The sequence below is a fragment of the Elephas maximus genome, chromosome 1 (assembly GCF_024166365.1).
Source record: "Elephas maximus indicus isolate mEleMax1 chromosome 1, mEleMax1 primary haplotype, whole genome shotgun sequence".
Lineage (NCBI taxonomy): Eukaryota > Metazoa > Chordata > Mammalia > Proboscidea > Elephantidae > Elephas > Elephas maximus.
Genome location: NC_064819.1, coordinates 223,020,000 through 223,039,442, shown reverse-complemented (window position 1 = coordinate 223,039,442; position 19,443 = coordinate 223,020,000). Strand labels below are relative to the sequence as shown.

Here is a 19,443-nt window from a genome sequence, read left to right as displayed (position 1 = left end):
AGCTGTGAAGAACAAGAGAGAGATAGGCTCTGAGCGAAATGTGTCATGGAGGGGGTTATTTTTTTTTTTTTTTAATGAGATTTGAACATATTTAAATGCTGATGGAAATAAGCCAATAACGAAGATAAGGTTAAAAACATTTAAAGAGAGGGAAGCAATTGATGGGACAAAATTGCTGAAGATCCAAGTGCCCAGGGAAAGAAACTAAGCTTAGACAGGAAGAGGGAAGAGGCAAGGATGGATGTAGACACATATAAGACTATATTAGGACAAGATATTGAAGGTGTTTCCTGTAATGGCTTCTTTTTTCTGGGTGAAACAGGAGAAGAGATTATCTGCTGAGAGTGAAGAGGAGAGAGACAAGATAAGACCCTTGAGGACGAGAAGAATATGTGAAATAGCCATTTTAGGAAATGGCAGTGAGAACTAATTGGGAAAAGAGTGAAGGATTAGCATTTAGCACTGACGGCTCCAGCAAGATCAAAGGCCATGAATTTGGGGGTGGCACTTGGCTGCGATTTTATATGGTTTTCTCCAGCCATTTTCACTAGTACAGGAAAAGCAGCAAAAATATTTGTAGTTGGGATTGATTTAACGGTGGGGGACTGAAGGCAAGGGAGCAAGGAGTGTTAGAAAGAGGCTGACTGAAGAAATGAACCATAATATCAAGGCTGGCTCCACTTGGAGTAAAGATTGGCAGGGCTTAAAAAAAAAAAAAAAATTGCCATCAAGTTGATTTCAACCCATAGCAACCCTATAGGACAGGGTAGAGCTGCCCCACTGGGTTTCCAAGGCTGTAAATCTTTACAGAAGCAAACTGCCACAACTTTGTCCCACGGAGTGGCTGGTGGGTTTGAATCCCCAACCTTTTGATTAGCAGCTGGGCACTTAACCACTGCACCACCAGGGCTCTTGGCAGGGCTGTTAGCGAGAAAGTAAGATCTGTGATGGTAAGAGGTTGTGGAGATTTTAACCAGGTGACTAAAATGTCCTGAATTTGGCATTGTGTTATGAATGTATGTTGTGTGTCTGTCCAGCTTCTCTTCCTTTGTAAAATTTTCCTTTTCTCATTACATGTAATCCTGTCTGAGCAGATAATCCTAGAGCTTCAGTTCACCCCACCCTCACTGTAGGGGTTGCATGGGATACGGACTGATCAATTTATTCCCTCTCCATTATGCCTTGGCTACAGTGATTGGTTCAGGGATGGGCGCGTGACGAAGAAGAGACAATCAGACTTGTCCCCAGGATTTCTTAAATGGAGGCTTGGAGCACAGAGTCTGTCATTTTCTTAGCACATGAGTTGTAAAGACTACGCAGCTGTTCTCTTGGTAGGATGGAGGAACCTATCTGCACAAGGAGAAAGTAGCACTAACATGTAAAGAGAAGTAAAATTAAGCAGAAGTTATATTTTATGGATTGAATTGCATCCCCAAAAGAAATATGGATGTCCTAGTTTTTTTAGCCCTATAAATATGACCGTATTTGGAAATCAGGTGTTCTTTTGTTATGTTAATGATGTCATACTAGAGAAGGGTGGGTCCCAAACCTAATCACTTCTGAAGACATCTTAAAAAAACAAGAAGAGTTTAGATATAGAGAAACAGACACAAGGGGAGACAAAAATCACATGAGGACTCATCTACAGGCACAAGAAAGCCAAGGATTGCTGGCAGTCACCAGAAACTGGGAGAGAGGCCCACATTTGGACTTCTGGCCTACAGAACTGTGAGAAAATAAATTTCCGTTCTTTGAAGCCACCCACTTGTGGTATTTTTTTGTTATGGCAGCACTAGGTAACTAACACTAGTCTACACCTGAATCTTTCAAGTAGGCTCAAAAATTCTCTTTCTGGATTATAGTAATCTAAGTTGCATTACAAAAATTACCACCAAGGGTGTAAGTGACGGAAACAAAGAGAGAAAAAGTTACGAGAACTGGGAAGGTCAAGGAACTGAAGACAGGCCGTGGCAGGGGTTGGCCTTATAGGCATTAAAGTCACCCAGGATGAAGGCAGTACTTGGTGGGGGTGGTGAAGACATCCGTGAACCATTTGCAAAAGTCTCCTGTGGAAGGAATAGCCAGGACATTAGTAGCTAACAGTAACGGGGAACAGAATAAAGTTATATATCAGTTAGTAAGAGCCTGAAAAGAGTGGCAAATATTATGAAAATTGAAGGAATAGCAGTATGCAGGCTGTACTGGGGAAAAAGCAGCGCAGAGATCCCACTTGCTGATGAGAAGCTAAGTGGGTTGCAGTAGTGTGGATACAATCATCACCATATAAACTGAGAGTAGCCTTCCCAGGCCAATATTATGTAGCCACGAGATGCTTCTCCAATGAAACCTAGACTCCATTTCTAACTCCTAATAATCTCCATCGCTGTTGAGTCAATTCCAACTCACAGCAACCCTGTAGGACAGAGTAGAACTTCCCTACAGGGATTCCAAGAACAGATGGTGTATTCAAACTGCAGACCTTTTGGTTCACAGCTGAACTCTTAACCACTGCACCACCAGGGCTCCATATTCGCAATATAGACATTCCTTAACAGCTCTTCAGACCACCACCCCTGTACCTGAGCTACTTACTTTTCATCTGTAAGATAAACTATAACATAATACTGAAACTTTAGATAGATCAGGTTTTATAGTTTTTCTCCTAATTGATTTATTTTATGCATATATTTAGATGTCTCAGACATTGACCAGAATAATTACCTCGGTAGCAATTATCACTCAAGTGTATTTGGTAGAAGAATTAGTGTTAAATATTTTAAAACCATTTCTAGCAAATCACATCGACCTAATGCATTTTATTGTGCAACATAAAATATACATAGATATTATAAAAGAATAAAATCTAACATAAAAATGTGAAGCCAGCTTGCCAAGTCTGGAATGAATGCCACAGAGGGTAAGCCAACTACCAAATGGCATTTTAACAAGAAGAGAAATGGTTTTTATTAAAGGATTTTCAATTTGTCTGCGTGACAAACAGTTAATGTGTATATGGACCATTACCCAAATTTATTTTTCTTAGCCCATCTACCGTTTCCACTAGAAATCTCAAGGGTTACATTCAAATAATTTTAATAATTTTGTATGTATCAAAGATTATTATATATACACTAGAGTCACACAAAAGAAATATTATATAAACATATATTTGGATAAATGAAATGCAATTCCAAGTAATAAAGTACAGTACTAACTGCTGTGAACCATTTTTAGACTCTTACATGAATCCAGAAATATAATTAATAATAAGCCAAAAATAGAAAAATAACATAACAAATTTTATATTTTTAAAGTGATAATGTTCAAAATATCTTTGACTATTGCAGAAAAGAGTTGGTGAAGAATATTGAATATATTATGGACTGCCAGAAAATGAACAAATCAGTCTTAGAAGAAATACAACCAGGATGCAAGGATGGTGATATTTCGTCTTGCTTCTTTAGACACCTCGTCAGAAAAGACCAATCACTAGAGAAGGACATCATGCTTGGTAAAGGAGAGGGTCAGTGAAAATTAGGGAGACCCTCAATGAGATGGATTAACACAATACCTGCAACAATGGACTCAAACATATCAAAGATCATGGAGATGGCGCAAGACTGGGAAACATTTCGTTCTGTTATGCATAAGGCATAAGGTTGACATGAGTCTGAGCTGACAAAATAATAACACATTTTTCTCATTAAGAATGTGGTTTCCTGAAAAACATTTATAAAATAGAAATTAAAAAGGAAGGCAGAACTGAATTGTTAACTTAAAAATGATGAAAATGGGAAATTATGTTATTCATGTTTTACCACGATTTTTTAAAAAGGTAGAAAGTGATAGAAATTCAAAATTCATAATAAAATCCTGATCCAGAAAAAAAAAGGTATCATTTTTAAAGTGCTGAGACCAGCGCTGTTCAAACATTAAAATTTATCACTTGATGGAATCTGAGTAAACATTTAAAATCTCTTATATGTAAGTTTCTTATAGGACTTCAGGTTTATATGACTGGTACAAATGGTTAATGCACTTGGGTGCTAATCAAAAGGTTGGAGGTTTGAGTCCACCCACAGGCACCTCAGAAGAAAGGTCTGGTGATTTGCTTCCAAAAAATCAGTCATTGAAAACCCTATGGAGCACAGTTCTACTCTGACACACATGGGTTGCCGTGAATCAGAATCAACTTAACGGCAACTGGTTTTATGGGGATGTTTTCCTTCCTTTATGCAAGAAATATCCACCAGAATCTCAGGGATTCAGGAGAAACAGTAGGACTGTGGGGTAGTAGAAAAAGTATGGCCTTTGACACAGAGCAGACATGTTGTATAGCCAGTTCTCACTAACCAGCTGCAATCTGGGACAGGTAATGCCTTCTGTGAGCCCCATAACCCATACCCATTGCCGTCAAGTCGATTCTGACTCATAGTGACCCTATAGGACAGAGTAGAGCTGCCCCATAGGGTTTCCAAGGAGTGACTGGTAGATTTGAGCTGCCAGCCTTTTGGTTAGCAGCCGAGTTCTTAACCACTGTGCCACCAGGGCTCCCTGAGCCCCAAAGAGTTTATAACATAAAAAACACTGAAGCTTCTCCACATGGTTGTGATGGGAACTAAACTGAGTAGTAAAGCCCCTGACTCCATATAGGTGCCTCATAAATGTTAAATTCCCCACCCCCATTTTCCAACTGAAATATCGTGGAATTATCTAGAATAATTTAGTGAAATTTTTCTTGGTCCCAACATGCTAACAAATGAAATAATAAGCATTTTTAGTGATGAACATTTATATAAAGCTGGCACCTTTAGGAATACTTTTTTTTTTTTTGCCAATGATGTGTTCTCAGTATATCATGAAAGTATATAACGTTCACACACTGATCAAAATTCAAAGGGGAATTTGTGAAATTGTGAGTTGTGTCCCATCTCTTAGCTCCACCTCCCTCAAGAGATACGGCATTCAATGAACAGGTTTTAAGTGGTCTTGCAGGTGCCTGTCTCGCCCAGTGGTCACATCTTTGAGGCAGGCACAGGTGACAAAGTGGTGCTGATGTGAGTGGATCAGTCTTTCAAGACACTTGATGATTTCATAATCAGGAAGCGCGAGAGTGGTCACGTTCAAGCCCAGCATCTGGGAAATTACATCCCTGAAGTCCACCAGCTACAAAATCAAGCAGAAACACATTACCTGGCAGAATGAAAGGTATCAACTACCACTGGGCCAAACACAACAACAACAAAAAAAAAAAACCTGTGGAAAATGCAGGTTCGCATAAGGTAGGCAGATAAACCAATCCGTTTCCATGGAGTCATGTGTGTCAGAGAACCGTGCTCCACAGGGTTTTCAAGGGCCATGATCTTTCAGAAGAAAATTGCCAGGGCTTTCTTCCAACGTGCCTCTGAGCGGATTCAAACCACCAACCTTTTGCTTAGGAGCCAAGCACTTCACCACCCAGGGACTCAAGCAGGCAAATTACCTACCTTCTTTAGCATTAGTTCTCTCACTTCTATGCTACTAAATTACCTCTGAAGTCTCTCCAGGTTTCAGTCTTCAGTGATTTCATAACCACTTTTCTGATCATCCAGCTAATGTGCTGTGGCTATCAAGTTAAGCATCATGGTTCATTCGGCAACTAGGAATGAGACTCTGACCACCAAGACTCCACTTGCTCACCCAGGGTGGGAATAGCCATATCCGTATCTCCCAGGGCTGTAACATTTCAGATCAGATGACATGAAGACTACGCGTGTGCTCTGCACACAAAGACATGCTACACAAATGGTGGCGGTGCCAGTGGATGACAAGCTCCATGCGTTGAAATTCTAACAATGAACCTCTTCAACTAATGGAAGAACATACGGCAAGAAGTATAAGCTGATGAAAACAGGAGGACTTCTAAATCCTCAAGTCACATCTACAGATCGCCACCTCACAACCTGTAATATTGGATTACTCTGGGGCTGGAAGTTTGTGTGCAGTTATGATGCTGAACAGGTTTCAGCAGAGCTTCTAGCCTAGGACAGACTGGGAAGAAAAGCCTAGTGATCTACTTCCAAAAATCAGGCAATGAAACCCCTATGGATCACAACGGTCTGATCCCTTTGTACATGGGGCCGCCATGAGCTGGAGGCTGACTGGATGGCAGCTAACAACAGTATTTGTCCATTAAAAAAGGAAAAACGGGTCCAGGACAATGCTCGAAATATGCCTCAAACCCCTCTGAATTTCCATAGGCTGGTTTCTATGATTTGATTCTAGGCTAAAGCAGAAGCAGATAAAGGAGGGTTGTCTGGCAATACCCTGCTAGGATACCTTTCATTTTAGAAAAGATGACACAATCTGAAGACGTCCAGGAAAATGGCCATCCAAACCCTCCCACCCCGGCTCATTCACTTTAACTTTCCAACCCCTTCCATGCAGAGTATAATTTGGGAACCATCACACTCTTTCCAGCCTTGCCTCGCTGATGAAAGTTTCCCTCAAACTTATCTCCCTTTTGACTATGGCCAAAGCTCTTAATTCCTGAGAGGCTTTCTTTCTAAGCACACCCACTCTTACAGTTTGGCTTTGCCCAACTCTGCCTGACGCATGAGCCAAAGCAGAGGCAGCCAAGAAGGAAAAAAATCCTAGGATCAGAGTCCACTCTACGTCCTTTGAGCTTCAGAAAGAGAGAGAGATGAAAGCCAAAAACGACAGGGTCAGGCTGCCCGGACAGTTCTTTATGCGCCTGACCTCCTGATGTACTCCCCAGATAAAATGCTCCCACTTGCGACCAGCCAGCAAATGAGTGCTGTTTTATGGCTTACATCTGCGCCCGGTCAGCTGGCCATCAAGTCTGCGGGCCACTGTTTGAGATTTGGGACTGTTTCCTGCAGTCGATCTCGGCTTGAGATAAGGCTTCCCTCCCGAACCTGAAGCCCTGGTCAACATTAGAAGATGTGGGATGAGGCAAGCTTCAGAGACAACCACCAAACATAACAAAAACCTCACCACAGCCAGGCCCTGGCTTTTCACGGGTTTTCCACTGCTCTGACGGGAATGTCTTTTTTCTTTCGTACAGCTCATGACGTGAAATGTGAATTATCTTTCTCAGCAGAGTAAATCATAATGGTTATTTGCAATGCCAAAAAGATACAGGGGGGCAGGCAGATCTGTTGAGGTGACACAGAAAACGTTTTAAACCGTTTTTGAAGAAATGTAGAAACGACTATTACACTGTTGAAGTGCCCTGCCATTTCCTAAACAAGAAGGTTTCACCCACCAGATTTACACCCACCTGCTTTTCTCTCTTTTCTGCCTCTTCCAGAGATTTTTTTAGGGTCTTCATTTCACTGGTTACCACTTCTATCATGTTCCTGGCCCTCTCTTTGTGCTCCTTCGCCTCATGTTCTGTGCTGTCAAGCTCTGACTTGACTGACATGAGCTTTTTCTCAGCTTTCTCCTTCATCTTCTCCAGTTTGTCTCTGGATTTATTCAGGTCTTCAATGGCTTTGGTCTGTTCTAAAGTTTTAATCTAAAAAGCCAAGAAAATGCTAATGATTTCTTACATATTGATATAGGAAAACTGTGTAAACAAGATAAATCAGAAATCAGTGGAATCCACTTAACTTTTTTAATGAATAAAGAATGAAACTTGTCCTAAACAATTACAAGATTTTGCTAAGCCTCTTCTTGTTGTGACTGACAAACATATTTTAAGACAACACACTAGAGTATCGCTGTTTGGTAGATCACTAAGGTAACACGGTAGACAGCATGATTCCAGGGTTGGATGATGAAGTGAAGTCGGCTGATATGTATACACACTCTCATGAGCTCCATAAGCACAAGCAATTTGCACTTTCTTCCTCCACCAATGAATCATCCCTGGTGCATGACTATAAACCAGTGACCAGTTGTCATGGAACCGATTCTGACTCATGGCAAACCCACGTGTGTCAGAGGACAACTGTGCTCCAGAGAGTTTTCAATGGCTGATTTTTTGGAAGTAGATCACCAGGACTTCATTCCAGTGCACCTCTGGGTAGACTCAAACTGCCAACCTTCCCGTTAGCAGCCGAGCATGTTAATGTTTGCATCATCTAGGGATTCCTGCATAAACATTAGGAAGAACAAAATATCTCCTCTCCTTGTGGTAGACCACAAGGGTGCCCCCACCTAAAATACCCTCAGCAAATTTTCCTTTCAGCTGTCAGGGAAATCTAGACCAGCAGTCTTCCAGAAGGGATATGCCAGACTTTCGCTTCTTTGCTACTTTACAATGAGTATACAAGGTGCGGGGGGGGGGGGGGGGGGGGTTGCAACAGAGTTCCACTGCAAGCAAGCAGGAGAGGTAGTGGCCCCCTCTAGAAAGTTCTCCCAGCATCTTACAGCATCTTACAAAACACAGAATATCTTGGAGTGTGAGGCACATTTTCTTTATTAGCTTATTATTTAAGATTATACTAGATCTGCTTATAAAAAGGATTTGAGGTAGTTTCCTTTGAAGTTGTTTCATATAAGTAGACATAAAGTTTCAAAACATGACAGTTAAAAATAAATATGGATGAGCTGCCATTTCATGTCCACTAGGATGGCTATATAAAGCCCTGGTGGTGCAGTGGTTAAGAGCTACAGCTGCTAACCAAAAGGTCAGCAGTTCTAACGCACAAGGCGCTCCTTGGAAACTCTATGGGGCAGTTCTACTCTGCCCTGTATGGTCACTATGAGTCAGAATTGACTCAATGGCAATGGGTTTGGGTTTTGTTTGGGTTTAGGATAGCTATGATCAAAAAGACAAACAATACAAGGTGTTGGAGAGGACGTGGAGAAATTATAACCCACATACACTGCTGGTGGGAATGTAAAATGGTGCAGTCACTGAGGAAAACAGTATGCCTGTTTTCAAAATGTTAAACATAGAATTGCCATAAAAAACAAAACAAAACAAAACTCACAGCCATCAAGTCAATTCTGACTCATAGTGACCCCATAGGGTTTCCAAGGCTATAAATCTCTATAGAAGCAGACTGCCACATCTTTCTCCCCAGGAGCCACTGATGGTTTTGAACCACCAATCTTTTGGTTAGCAGTTGATCGCTTTAACCACTGCTCAACCAGGGCTCTTAGAGATACCATAAACCCACCCAATGCCCTCGATACCATACGACCCAGTAATTCCACTCCTGGGTATATACCCAAGAGAAGTGAAACTAATATCCATATAAAAATCTATACACATGTACACCTGTATTCATTGTGGCATTATTTACAATAGCCAAAAGATGGAAACAACCTAAATGTTCTATCAACAGATGAATGAATAAACAAAAAATAGTACATACATACAATGGAGTATTACTCGGCCATAAAGAGAAATGAAGTTCTGATAAATGCTATGATGTAGATGAACATTGAAAACATGCTGAGTGAAGTAAGTTAATTGCAAAAGGACAAATGCTGTATTAATCCACTTATATGAACTACCTAGAATAGGCAAAAATATAGAGACCAGAGTTTATTAGTAGTTACCAGGGATAGGAGGGAGGGAAAAAGGGGGAGTCTTTGTTTAGGAAACATTGATTATCTCTTGATGGTGATGGAAATTTTGACAAAGGACACTAGTGATGGTTGCAAAACATGATAAATGTAATCAGTGTCACTGAATTGCACACGTAAAAAACGGCAAATGTTGTGTTATATATTTTTTTACCACAATTAAAAATAAAAACCTATACATAAATGCTCATAGCAGAATGATACATAACAGCCAAAAAAAGGAAACAGCCAAACGTCCATCAATTCATGAATGTGTAAACAAAATGTGGTCTGTCGATAAAATAGAATATTATTCAGCCATAAAAAGGAATGAAGTGCTGATTCATACTACCACATGGACGAACATTGAATACATTCTACTAACTGAAAGAAGCCAGTCAAAAAAAGACAACATATTGTATGATTCCATTTATCTGAAAGGTCCAGAATAGGTAAACCCACAGAAACAGAAAACAGGTCAGTAGTCATCAGGGGCCAGGGGCAGAAGGGAGGTGGGGAGAGATGACTAACAGGTACGGGGCTTTCTATTATAGTGATGGAAATTAGATAATGATTGCACAACTCTGAGACTATACTAAAAACCACACAATTGTACCCTTTAAGAAGAAGAATTTTGAGAGGTGGGGCCAAGATGGCGGAGTAGTCAGGTGCTTCCAGTGATCCCTCTTACAACAAAGACTCCCCACCAAAAAAGTGAAGCAATTATATATATGACAAGCTAGGAACCCTGAACATCAAAGGCAAAGTTAGGAAATCAGATTGAGCAGCAGGGGGAGGGAGAGATGGTTCAGAAGTGGTGAGGAGTTGCTGGACCTGACTCGGCAGGAACCAGCACCTCTCAGGCACGATCCTCTGGCATGACCGTGGCAAAGTTTTTGATGTTTGACATTGCTCTGCCTATTAAACAGGGCCCTCACCTACCCACATCAGGGGCCTAAGGATGTGTGGCTCTACCCATGCCACCTAGCCACCCGCAACAGGGGTCCAAGGATAAGTGGTGACTCCCAGTCCTTACAGCCAAAAGCATTGGATGCCCATGATCTGGCTGCAGAACCGACCCGCCTGTGCAGTTTACAAAACAGGGATACATTTTCATCACAAACACTCAGGGGATGGTTGTCAGCCCTCCTCCTTGCTCATAGCACGACCTCCTGCTGCAACCAGATACCTGTGCCTATACCAATCACCCTTGCCACTCTAAGACTGTAGGACAGAGCCAGTACCACATGTGTTGACCAACTGCCTGGACACCTGAGCTGAATCTGTACAAGAAAAGTGAATGGACTCCTAAGCTCACATACCTGGTAACAGCTCTAGCCATTTGGAGACAGGACATTAGAGCTTCAAAGGCACAAATAATCAAGCTAGCTCACTCAAGCAGCTTATTTAGGCATATCAAAACAAAACAAAGCAAGAAGCTAGGATACAGTACGCAAACACAAAATAAATTAATACAATAACTTATAGATGGCTTGGAGACAACAGTCAATATCAAATCACATAAAGAAGCAGATCACGATTGCTTCAACAAGCCCCAAAACAAAGAATCAAGGAACCTTCTGCACGAAGAGGTATTCCTGGTAGAATAAAAAAACATATAAAAGATTAATATATAGAACTCTTCAAGAGATCAAGAAGGAGATCAGGAAAATGCAGAATAAGCCAAGGAACACACAGATAAAGCAGTTGAGGAAATTAAGATGGTTATTGAAGAGCATAATGAAAAAGTTAATAGGCTGCAAGAATCCACAGAAAGGTACCAATCAGAAGATTAACAATAAAATTTCAGAATTAGACAACTCAATAGAAAGTCAGAGGAGCAGAATCGAGGCTATGCAAGTCAGAACTAGTGAGGCTGAAGATAAAACACTCGGCACCAATATGTTCAAAGAAAAATTAGATGAAAGTTTAAAAAATGAAGAAAAACTAAGAATCATGTGGGACTCTATCAAGAGAAATAACCTACGAGTGATTGGAGTACCATAACAGGGAGGGAGAAGAGAAAATACAGAGAATTACTGAAGATTTGTTGGCAGAAAACTTCCCTGATATATCATGAAAGATGAGAAGATAGCTATCCAAGGTGCTCATCAAACCCCACATAAGGTAGATCCCAAAAGAAAGTCACCATGACATATTATAATCAAATTTGCCAAAACCAAAGATAGAGAATTTTAACAGTGGCTAGGGATAAACAAAAAGTCACCTACAAAGGAGAGTTAATAAAAAGGTGAATTTTATGGTAAATGAGTTATTTCTCCATAAAGCTGTTATTTGAAAGATGGTGCATTTACAAAGAAGCCTTAAACAGCATCAAAATGAATTACCTTGAAGTGTTTTCTCTGTGAAAATAAATACACATGTAATTAGCAGCCAAGTGTAAAGACCAAGAGAGCTCTGAATTCAACTCTGAGCTTAACAGTTCAGACAAAGCCTACAGGCATAGGCTTAAAAAAAAAGCATGATTTTGCATTTTAATTTTTATTGATAACCATTTTTTAAAAATAGAAGTAATAAAAGAGAGCAAATAATGAGTGTTTGAGGTCTTCTCCCTTCCCTGGCACCCCCTTGCTCCATCCTTGCTGCAGCTACACGCATAGGATTATTCTAGAGCAAAATCTGGGTAGCAGGGTCACGTGAGTGTCAGGACTAAAGAAAGCCAAAGAGGCTAAATTTATCTACATAATCAAGAGCTGAGGAAAAGTGGGGGAAAAGACAAAATGTCCTGCGGTACAATGAATTATTTAATATGGTCCTTTCAGCCATGGTCTTTGTGACTCACACACAATGACTGAGTGGGACTATGCAAATAAGGTATATAGAACCTGTGATGGTTGGGGTTATGTGTCAACTTGGTTAGGCCATGATAGTTCCCAGGATTGTACGGTTTTCCTCCATTTTTGTGATCTGATGTAACTCTCCTAATTATCCTCTATGTTAGGTGTTGTAAATCCTAACCTCTATATGTTAATGAGGCAGGATTAGTGTGGGGTGTATTTTGAGTCTCAGCCTTGCAGGAGGACATAATTCAAGTCCTACCCTTACTCAAATTATGCCCTTCCCTGGGCTGTGGCTTGCATCCAAGATACTTACGTGCGTGCTCTGGCAGGGCTCTCTTTTTCTCTGTGTATCTGGATCTTGAGTCATTGTCTGATCTCCTATTCTTGGAACTTGAGCCAGCAGGCTGATATCTGACCTGCCAATTCCGGGATTCTCCAGCTTCTGCACCCGCCTTGGGCCAGCAGTCTATCATCTGACACGATTCACCAGCTTCCACTCCCTTGTGAGCCAGCAGTCCGTCATGTGGCCTGCAGATTTGGGTTCATCAGCCCCAGCAGCCACGTGAGTCAGGGAAAGCCTACACTGGACCCATGAATTTGGGACTTTCCAGCCTCCATATGCGTCTGTCAGTTTGCTGTACTGTGGGGGCTTGCGTGTTGCTGTGATGCTGGAAGCTATGCCACCAGTATTCATATACCAGCAGGGTCACCCATGGCAGACAGGTTTCAGCTGAGCTTCTAGACTAAGACACAGTAGGAAGGAGGACCTGACAGTCTACTTCTGAAAAGCATTAGCCAGTGAAACCCTATGAATAGCAGCAGAACATTGTCTGATATAGTGCTGGAAGATGAGCCCCCAGGTTGGAAGGCCCTCAAAAGGTGACTAGGGAAGAGCTGCCTCCTCAAAGTAGAGTCGACCGTAATGATGTGGATGGAGTAAAGCTTTCGGGACCTTCATTTGCTGATGTGGCACGACTCAAAATGAGAAGAAACAGCTGCAAACATCCATTAATAATCGGAACCTGGAATGCATGAAGTATGAATCGAGGAAAATTAGAAATCGTAAAAATGAAATGGAACTCATAAACATTGATATCCTAGGCATTAGTAAGCTGAAACGGACTGATATTGGCCATTTTGAATCAGACAATCACATAGTCTACTATGCTAGGAATGACAACTTGAAGAGGAACGGTGTTGCATCCATTGTCAAAAAGAACATTTCAAGATCTATCCTGAAATACAACGCTGTCAGTGATAGGATAATATCCATACGCCTACAAGGAAGGCCGGTTAATATGCCTATTACTCAAATTTACCCACCAACCACTAAGGCCAAAGATGAAGAAATTGAAATTTTTTACCAGTTTCAGTAGTCTGAAATTGATCGAACATGCAATCAGGATGCATAGATAATCACTGGTGATTGGATGCAAAAGTTGGAAACAAAGAAGGATCGGTAGTTGGAAAATATGGCCTTGGTGATAAAAACAATGTCTGAGATCACATTATGGAATTTTACAAAACCAATGACTTCTTCATTGCAAATACCTTTTTCAACAACATAAACAGCAACTATATACATGGACCTCACCCGATGGAACACACAGGAATCAAACTGACTACATCTATGGAAAGAGACAATGGAAAAACTCAATATCATCAGTCAGAACAAAGCCAGGGCTAACTGCTGAACAATCAACTGCTCATATGCAAGTTAAAGGTGAAGTTAAAGAAAATTAAAACAAGTCCACGAGAGCCAAAGCACAACTTTGAGTAAATTCCACCTGAATTTAGAGATCATCTCAAGAATTGATTTGACGCATTGAACACTAATGACAAAAGACCAGAAAGGTTGTGGAATGCCAGCAAGGACATCATACATGAAGAAAGTAAGAGATCACTAAGAAGACAGGAAAGAAAGAAAAGACCAAAATGGATGTCAGAAGAGACTCTGAAACTTACTCCTGAATGTCGAGTAGCTAAAGGAAAAGGAAGAAATGATAAGGTAAAAGAGCTGAACAGAAGATTTCAAAGAGTGGCTCAAGAAGACCAAGTAAAGTATTATAACATGTAGAAAGATTTGGAGATAGAAAACCAAAAGGGAAGAACATGCTCAGTATTTCTCAATCTGAGAGAACTAAGAAAAAAATTCAAACCTTGAGTTGAAATATTGAAGGATTCCAAGGAGAAAATATTTAATCACACAGGAAACATCAAAAGAAGATGAAAGGAATACACAGAGTCACTATACCAAAAAGGATTGGTTGACGTTCAACCATTTCAGGAGGTAGCATATGATCAGGAACCAATGGTACTGAAGGAAGAGGCCCAAGCTGCACTGCGGCACTGGCAAAAAATAAGGCCCCAAGAATTCATGAAACACCGATTGAGATGTTTCAACAAAGAGATACAACCCTGAAAATGCTCACACATCCATGCTGAGAAATTTGCAAGACAGATACCTGGCCAACCAACTGGAAGAGACTTATATTTACGCCTATTCCAAAGAAACATGATCCAACCAAATGTGGAAATTATGGAACAACATCATTAATATCACACGCAAGTAAAATTTCACTGAAGGTCATTCAAAAATTGTTACAGCAATACATAGAGAAATGCCAGAAACTCAAGCTGGATTCAGAAGAGGATGTGGAATGGGGGCTATCATTACTGACGTCAGATGGATCTTGGCTAAAAGCAGAGAAAACTAGAAAGATGTTTACCTGTGTTTTACTGATTATGCAAAGACATTGGACTGTGTGGATCATAACAAACTACAGATAACATTGCAAATAAGGAGAATTCCAGGACACTTAATTGTGTTCATGAGGAACCTGTATATAGATCAAGAGGCAGTCGTTAGGACAAAACAAGGGTTACTGCTTGGCTTAAAGTCAGGAAAGGTGTGCGTCAGGGTTGTATTCTTTCACCATACCTCTTCAATCTGTGTGCTGAGCAAATAGTCCAAGACACTGGACTGTATGAAGAAGAACAGGGCATAAGAATTGGTGGAAGACTCATTAACAACCTGCGTTATGCAGATGACACAACCTTGCTTGCTGAAAGTGAAGAGGACTCGAAGCACTTTCTGATGACGATCAAAGACCACAGCCTTCAGTATGGATTGCACCTCAACATAAAGAAAACAAAAATCCTCACAACTGGACCAATAAGCAGCAGCAATGATAAACAGAGAAGAGACTGAGGTTGACAAGGATTTCATTTCACTTGGATCCACAATCAACACCCACGGAAGAAGCAGTCAAGAAATCAAAAGACGCATTGCACTGGGCAAATCTGCTGCAAAAGACCTCTTTAAAGTGTTAAAAAGCAAAGATGTTCCCTTGCAGACTAAGGTGCTCTGACCCAAGCCATGGTGTTTTCAATTGCCTCATATGCGTGCAAAAGCAGGACAATGAATAAGGAAGCCTGGAGAATTGACACCTTTGAACTGTGGCAGTAGTGCAGAATATTGAATGCACCATGGACTGCCAAAAGAACAAACAAATCTCTCTTGGAAGAAGTACAACCAGAATGCTCCTTGGAAGCGAAGATGGTGAGACTACGTCTCACGTACTTTGGACGTGTCATCAGGAGGGATCAGTCCCCAGAGAAGGACACCATGCTTGGTAAAGTAGACGGTCATTGAAAAAAAGGAAGACCCTCAACGAGATGCATTTACCCACTGCAGCGATGGGCTCAAGCATAACGAGGATCGTGAGCGTGGTGCAGGACTCGGCAGGGTTTTGTTCTGTTGTACAGAGTCGCTGTGAGTCAGAGCTTCTCAACAGCACCTAACAAGAACAACAGACTCCACCACCATGTGAGCCATTTCCTTGATATGGTTCATCAGTTCTGTGAGACACTGCCGCTAATTATGGAACCCAAAGACGGGAGGGAGAGTACTGAGGGGAGGAGGAGGAGTTGACGTTAGAGACGATGAAGCGGTACAGCAGTCTGGAAAAGTTGGACATTTTAACATTTGCCTTGTAAGAACCAGCTTTGTGCTGATCCTCATAAAAGAAATTATTCATTTAAGTCCAGAGAGCCTATACTAACTAGGCTGCAGGAAACATGCTTTGAAGAAACTTGGACTGGTGACGAGATGATTTTGGAAGGCACCAGTGTCATCTAAGTAATGTAAAGGAGAAAGAGAAATAGGAAAAAAAAAATTTTTTTAAGAAATATTCCTGCTCCTAATGAATGAAATCCCTGTTCGTTTTTTGTTTGTTTTTGTTTTTGAATAAAACTAGTAAAGCTAACAACCACCAGGTAGTTTCTGGACAGCTGGTTATTTATTGAGGATTTTAAGATGGCTGTGAGTTACACGGGCAATATTTCAAAGCACTGTTGGAGATTAAAATCTTTACCTCCTCTTGAGTTTAGAGTACATCTTCTCTGGAAATTCTAAGTATCAAAATCATGGCACAGGAGCACAAGTTGACCTGATATAAACTCTGAATGTTCTTACAATACCACTAGAAAGCCAGAGGAATTGTAGAAACTACTCCAAGATCGGAATCATGACATGATATACAGGAGAAGTGAATGCTTGGCATTTGTATGTCCAGATGGAAAAGCGAACTTACATCATATTGTGGGATCTCACTAAACTGAGGGAGTTCAAGTCAAACACTTTCGGAAGTCATAAACTAGAAACCCACTATCGCACACACAACCTCTGAAGAAATTAAATTCCTTTCCAGACAGAGAGGAGGTGGATGGCAGACATGCTTGGACAAGTTCAAAACTTTTGAACAGTTCCATCCAGAAGAGACTAAAACCTCTGGGAAACGGCAGCAGCTGTAGGACTTGCAAGCAAGGCTTAAGGACAACTGTTGGAGCTTGGGAAGTACGCAGGACATAAAATGCCAAGAGCTGGAGGAAACGACTCAGCACTAGGATCATGAAATGGCACCAATAGAACATGTACTTGAGACAGGGAAATGCCATCCACTGAGCGTAGGTTTAGAGGGCTGACCTTGGGGATCATTCATGGATTCAAAATTATCAAAACCTGAATTTGAATATGGACTCTATTTTAGATACCAGTGTAATAGAGTACTGCGTCAGTGTTAGTTCCTGAGTGTGATAATTGTATTGTGGTCACGTAGGAGAATGTTCTTATTCTTAAGAAATTTAAAGGTGCAATGTCATGATGTCTACAAGTTACTCTCAAATTGTTCAGCAATTTGAATTTCTCTCTCTCTTTCGAACTAGGCAACATATAGCAGTCAGTAAAATGTTAATAATCTAGGTAAAGAGTAAAAAAATGTCCACTATATTATTTTTTGCAACTATTCTACAGATATGAAATTTTTCAAAATAGAAAGTTGGGAAAGGGACTGTATTGATCATGTATCCTATCGGTAAAAGTTTTTTAATATATATGTATATTCATTTATAAATTATATAAACAAACTGTACTACATAATACATTCTGTAGACTATAAAACAGTTCACAAATTAGGAACATTACAAGGAAATAAACACCCATTTTAAGAAAAAGTGGCCAAGGGTCTCCTCTCATGTTTAAACTATCTCACCGCTATAGAGAGACTATGTGTCAAAGTGGGAAGTAGCTGCAATTTTTACATTGAATTCATAACCTGGCATTAACAGAAGAGGAGATACACTCAGTCTTCCTGTTCAGGTCAGAAAAACATTTACAGTGAGCTGTCTATCAAAGGCGATGGAACACAGCTTGGACAGCTAGAAGGACATGAATCAAGTCCTAATGAGAAAACTTTACAGCCAAGAATTTCTGAAAAGTATGAGACTTTATCACAGTCCTGAGAGCTGCCTGAATTCTTGCTGTCAGGGAGCAAGAGCAAGTAACAGAGCTTGAGCCAAGCCACCCAGGTAAAACTGGAGCCAGCAGTGGTGATGGAGGCCTCACCCTCCTGAAGCCAAACCCAACAAACGCAGTTCCTGGGGTGGACCGGAACCTAAGTCACCTTCTTAATCCTTATAAAGGACTTCTCAGAGCCAGCCCAGAGTTTGGCTAGAGATTGTGCCCCCTGATTTTCTTCCAGTGGGGGGAACTGGGCATAAAGGAGATCAGTGTGCCACTCAGACCTCAGCTATGATGGCGATGGTTCTGAGCATGCTTCACTATCAATGAACACCCTATCTAGTGGCTGCCTCCCTGAGGGAATGAATCCTAAAGTCTGGTGAACAAAGTCAGCTGCCATACAAAGTATCACAAACTGGGTGCCCTAAAACAACAAATTTATCATCTCGTATTTCTGGAGACTAGAAATCCAAATTCAGGGCATCAGCAGAGCTACACACTCTCTCTGAAGGATCTAAGGGAAGGTCCTTCCTTGTCTTTCTCAGCTCTGGTAGCCACATGCGTTCATTGGCTTGTGGCAGTATCACTCCAGTCTCTGCCTCCATCTTCACATGGTTTCTTCCCTCTGCATATGTTTCTTTGTGTCTCTTCTCTTTTTATAAGGACGCCAGTCATATTGGATTAAGGCCCACCCTACACCAGTATGACCTCATGTTAATTAAGTACATCTGCAAATACTCTATTTCTAAATAAGGTCACATTCACAGATACTGGGAGTTAGAACTTGAACATATCTTTTTAGGGGATGCAAATCAACCCATAACAAATTCTCTCTCATGTCATAACCTGTCATTCCCTTCCAAAGACTCTGGAAGGGAAGGTGATTAAATTTAAAACCTGAAGTGTCTGCTGCCCCAGAGGTTTTAAATTCTCCAGCTCCAAGGTTTTCAGGAAGCTACACTGATAACAATGGCCTGCAGGAGCCAGACACTGCACAGAGGCTCTCGAAGAGGGCTCAGCCCCTGAAAAGGAGGAGCTAATGCAGCAAAATGGCAGTCTCCCAATGGCCCAGACAGATGTTGTGCCCTCTTTGAAGAGGACCACAAAGATTTAACTAGGGGAAAAGTAGAGCAGAAGTAAAAGAAAGATGCTAAACCTCACCGTCTCCACATACCCCCATTCCTTCAACACTCCACACCCTAGGAAGAGTCTTCCTTGCTGGGTCTTTTTCCCAGAAGTAGAAAAAACGCAAAGCAATCCAAGAGGGTCAGTGCATCAACACAATCAGAGCTGAGTCAGAGATGGGAGTAAAACAAACAA

General features: G+C 41.1%; 1 protein-coding gene across 9 annotated transcripts in view; it reads right to left on the bottom strand.

The window, feature by feature from the left end:
• Positions 1-227: 227 nt before the first annotated feature.
• The window catches only part of CCDC170 (coiled-coil domain containing 170), a 141,711-nt gene continuing 122,495 nt past the window's right edge, over positions 228-19,443 (bottom strand). For 6 of the 9 annotated variants that reach the window (XM_049903755.1, XM_049903692.1, XM_049903730.1 and 3 more), the window contains 2 exons: positions 7,283-7,519; positions 228-5,166 (listed from right to left, as the gene is read on the bottom strand). In XM_049903755.1, coding sequence (XP_049759712.1) covers positions 4,966-5,166; positions 7,283-7,519 — 438 coding nt within the window. In that variant the 3' untranslated portion in view covers positions 228-4,965. The other 3 variants (XR_007519623.1, XM_049903699.1, XM_049903710.1) reach the window with 3 other exon arrangements.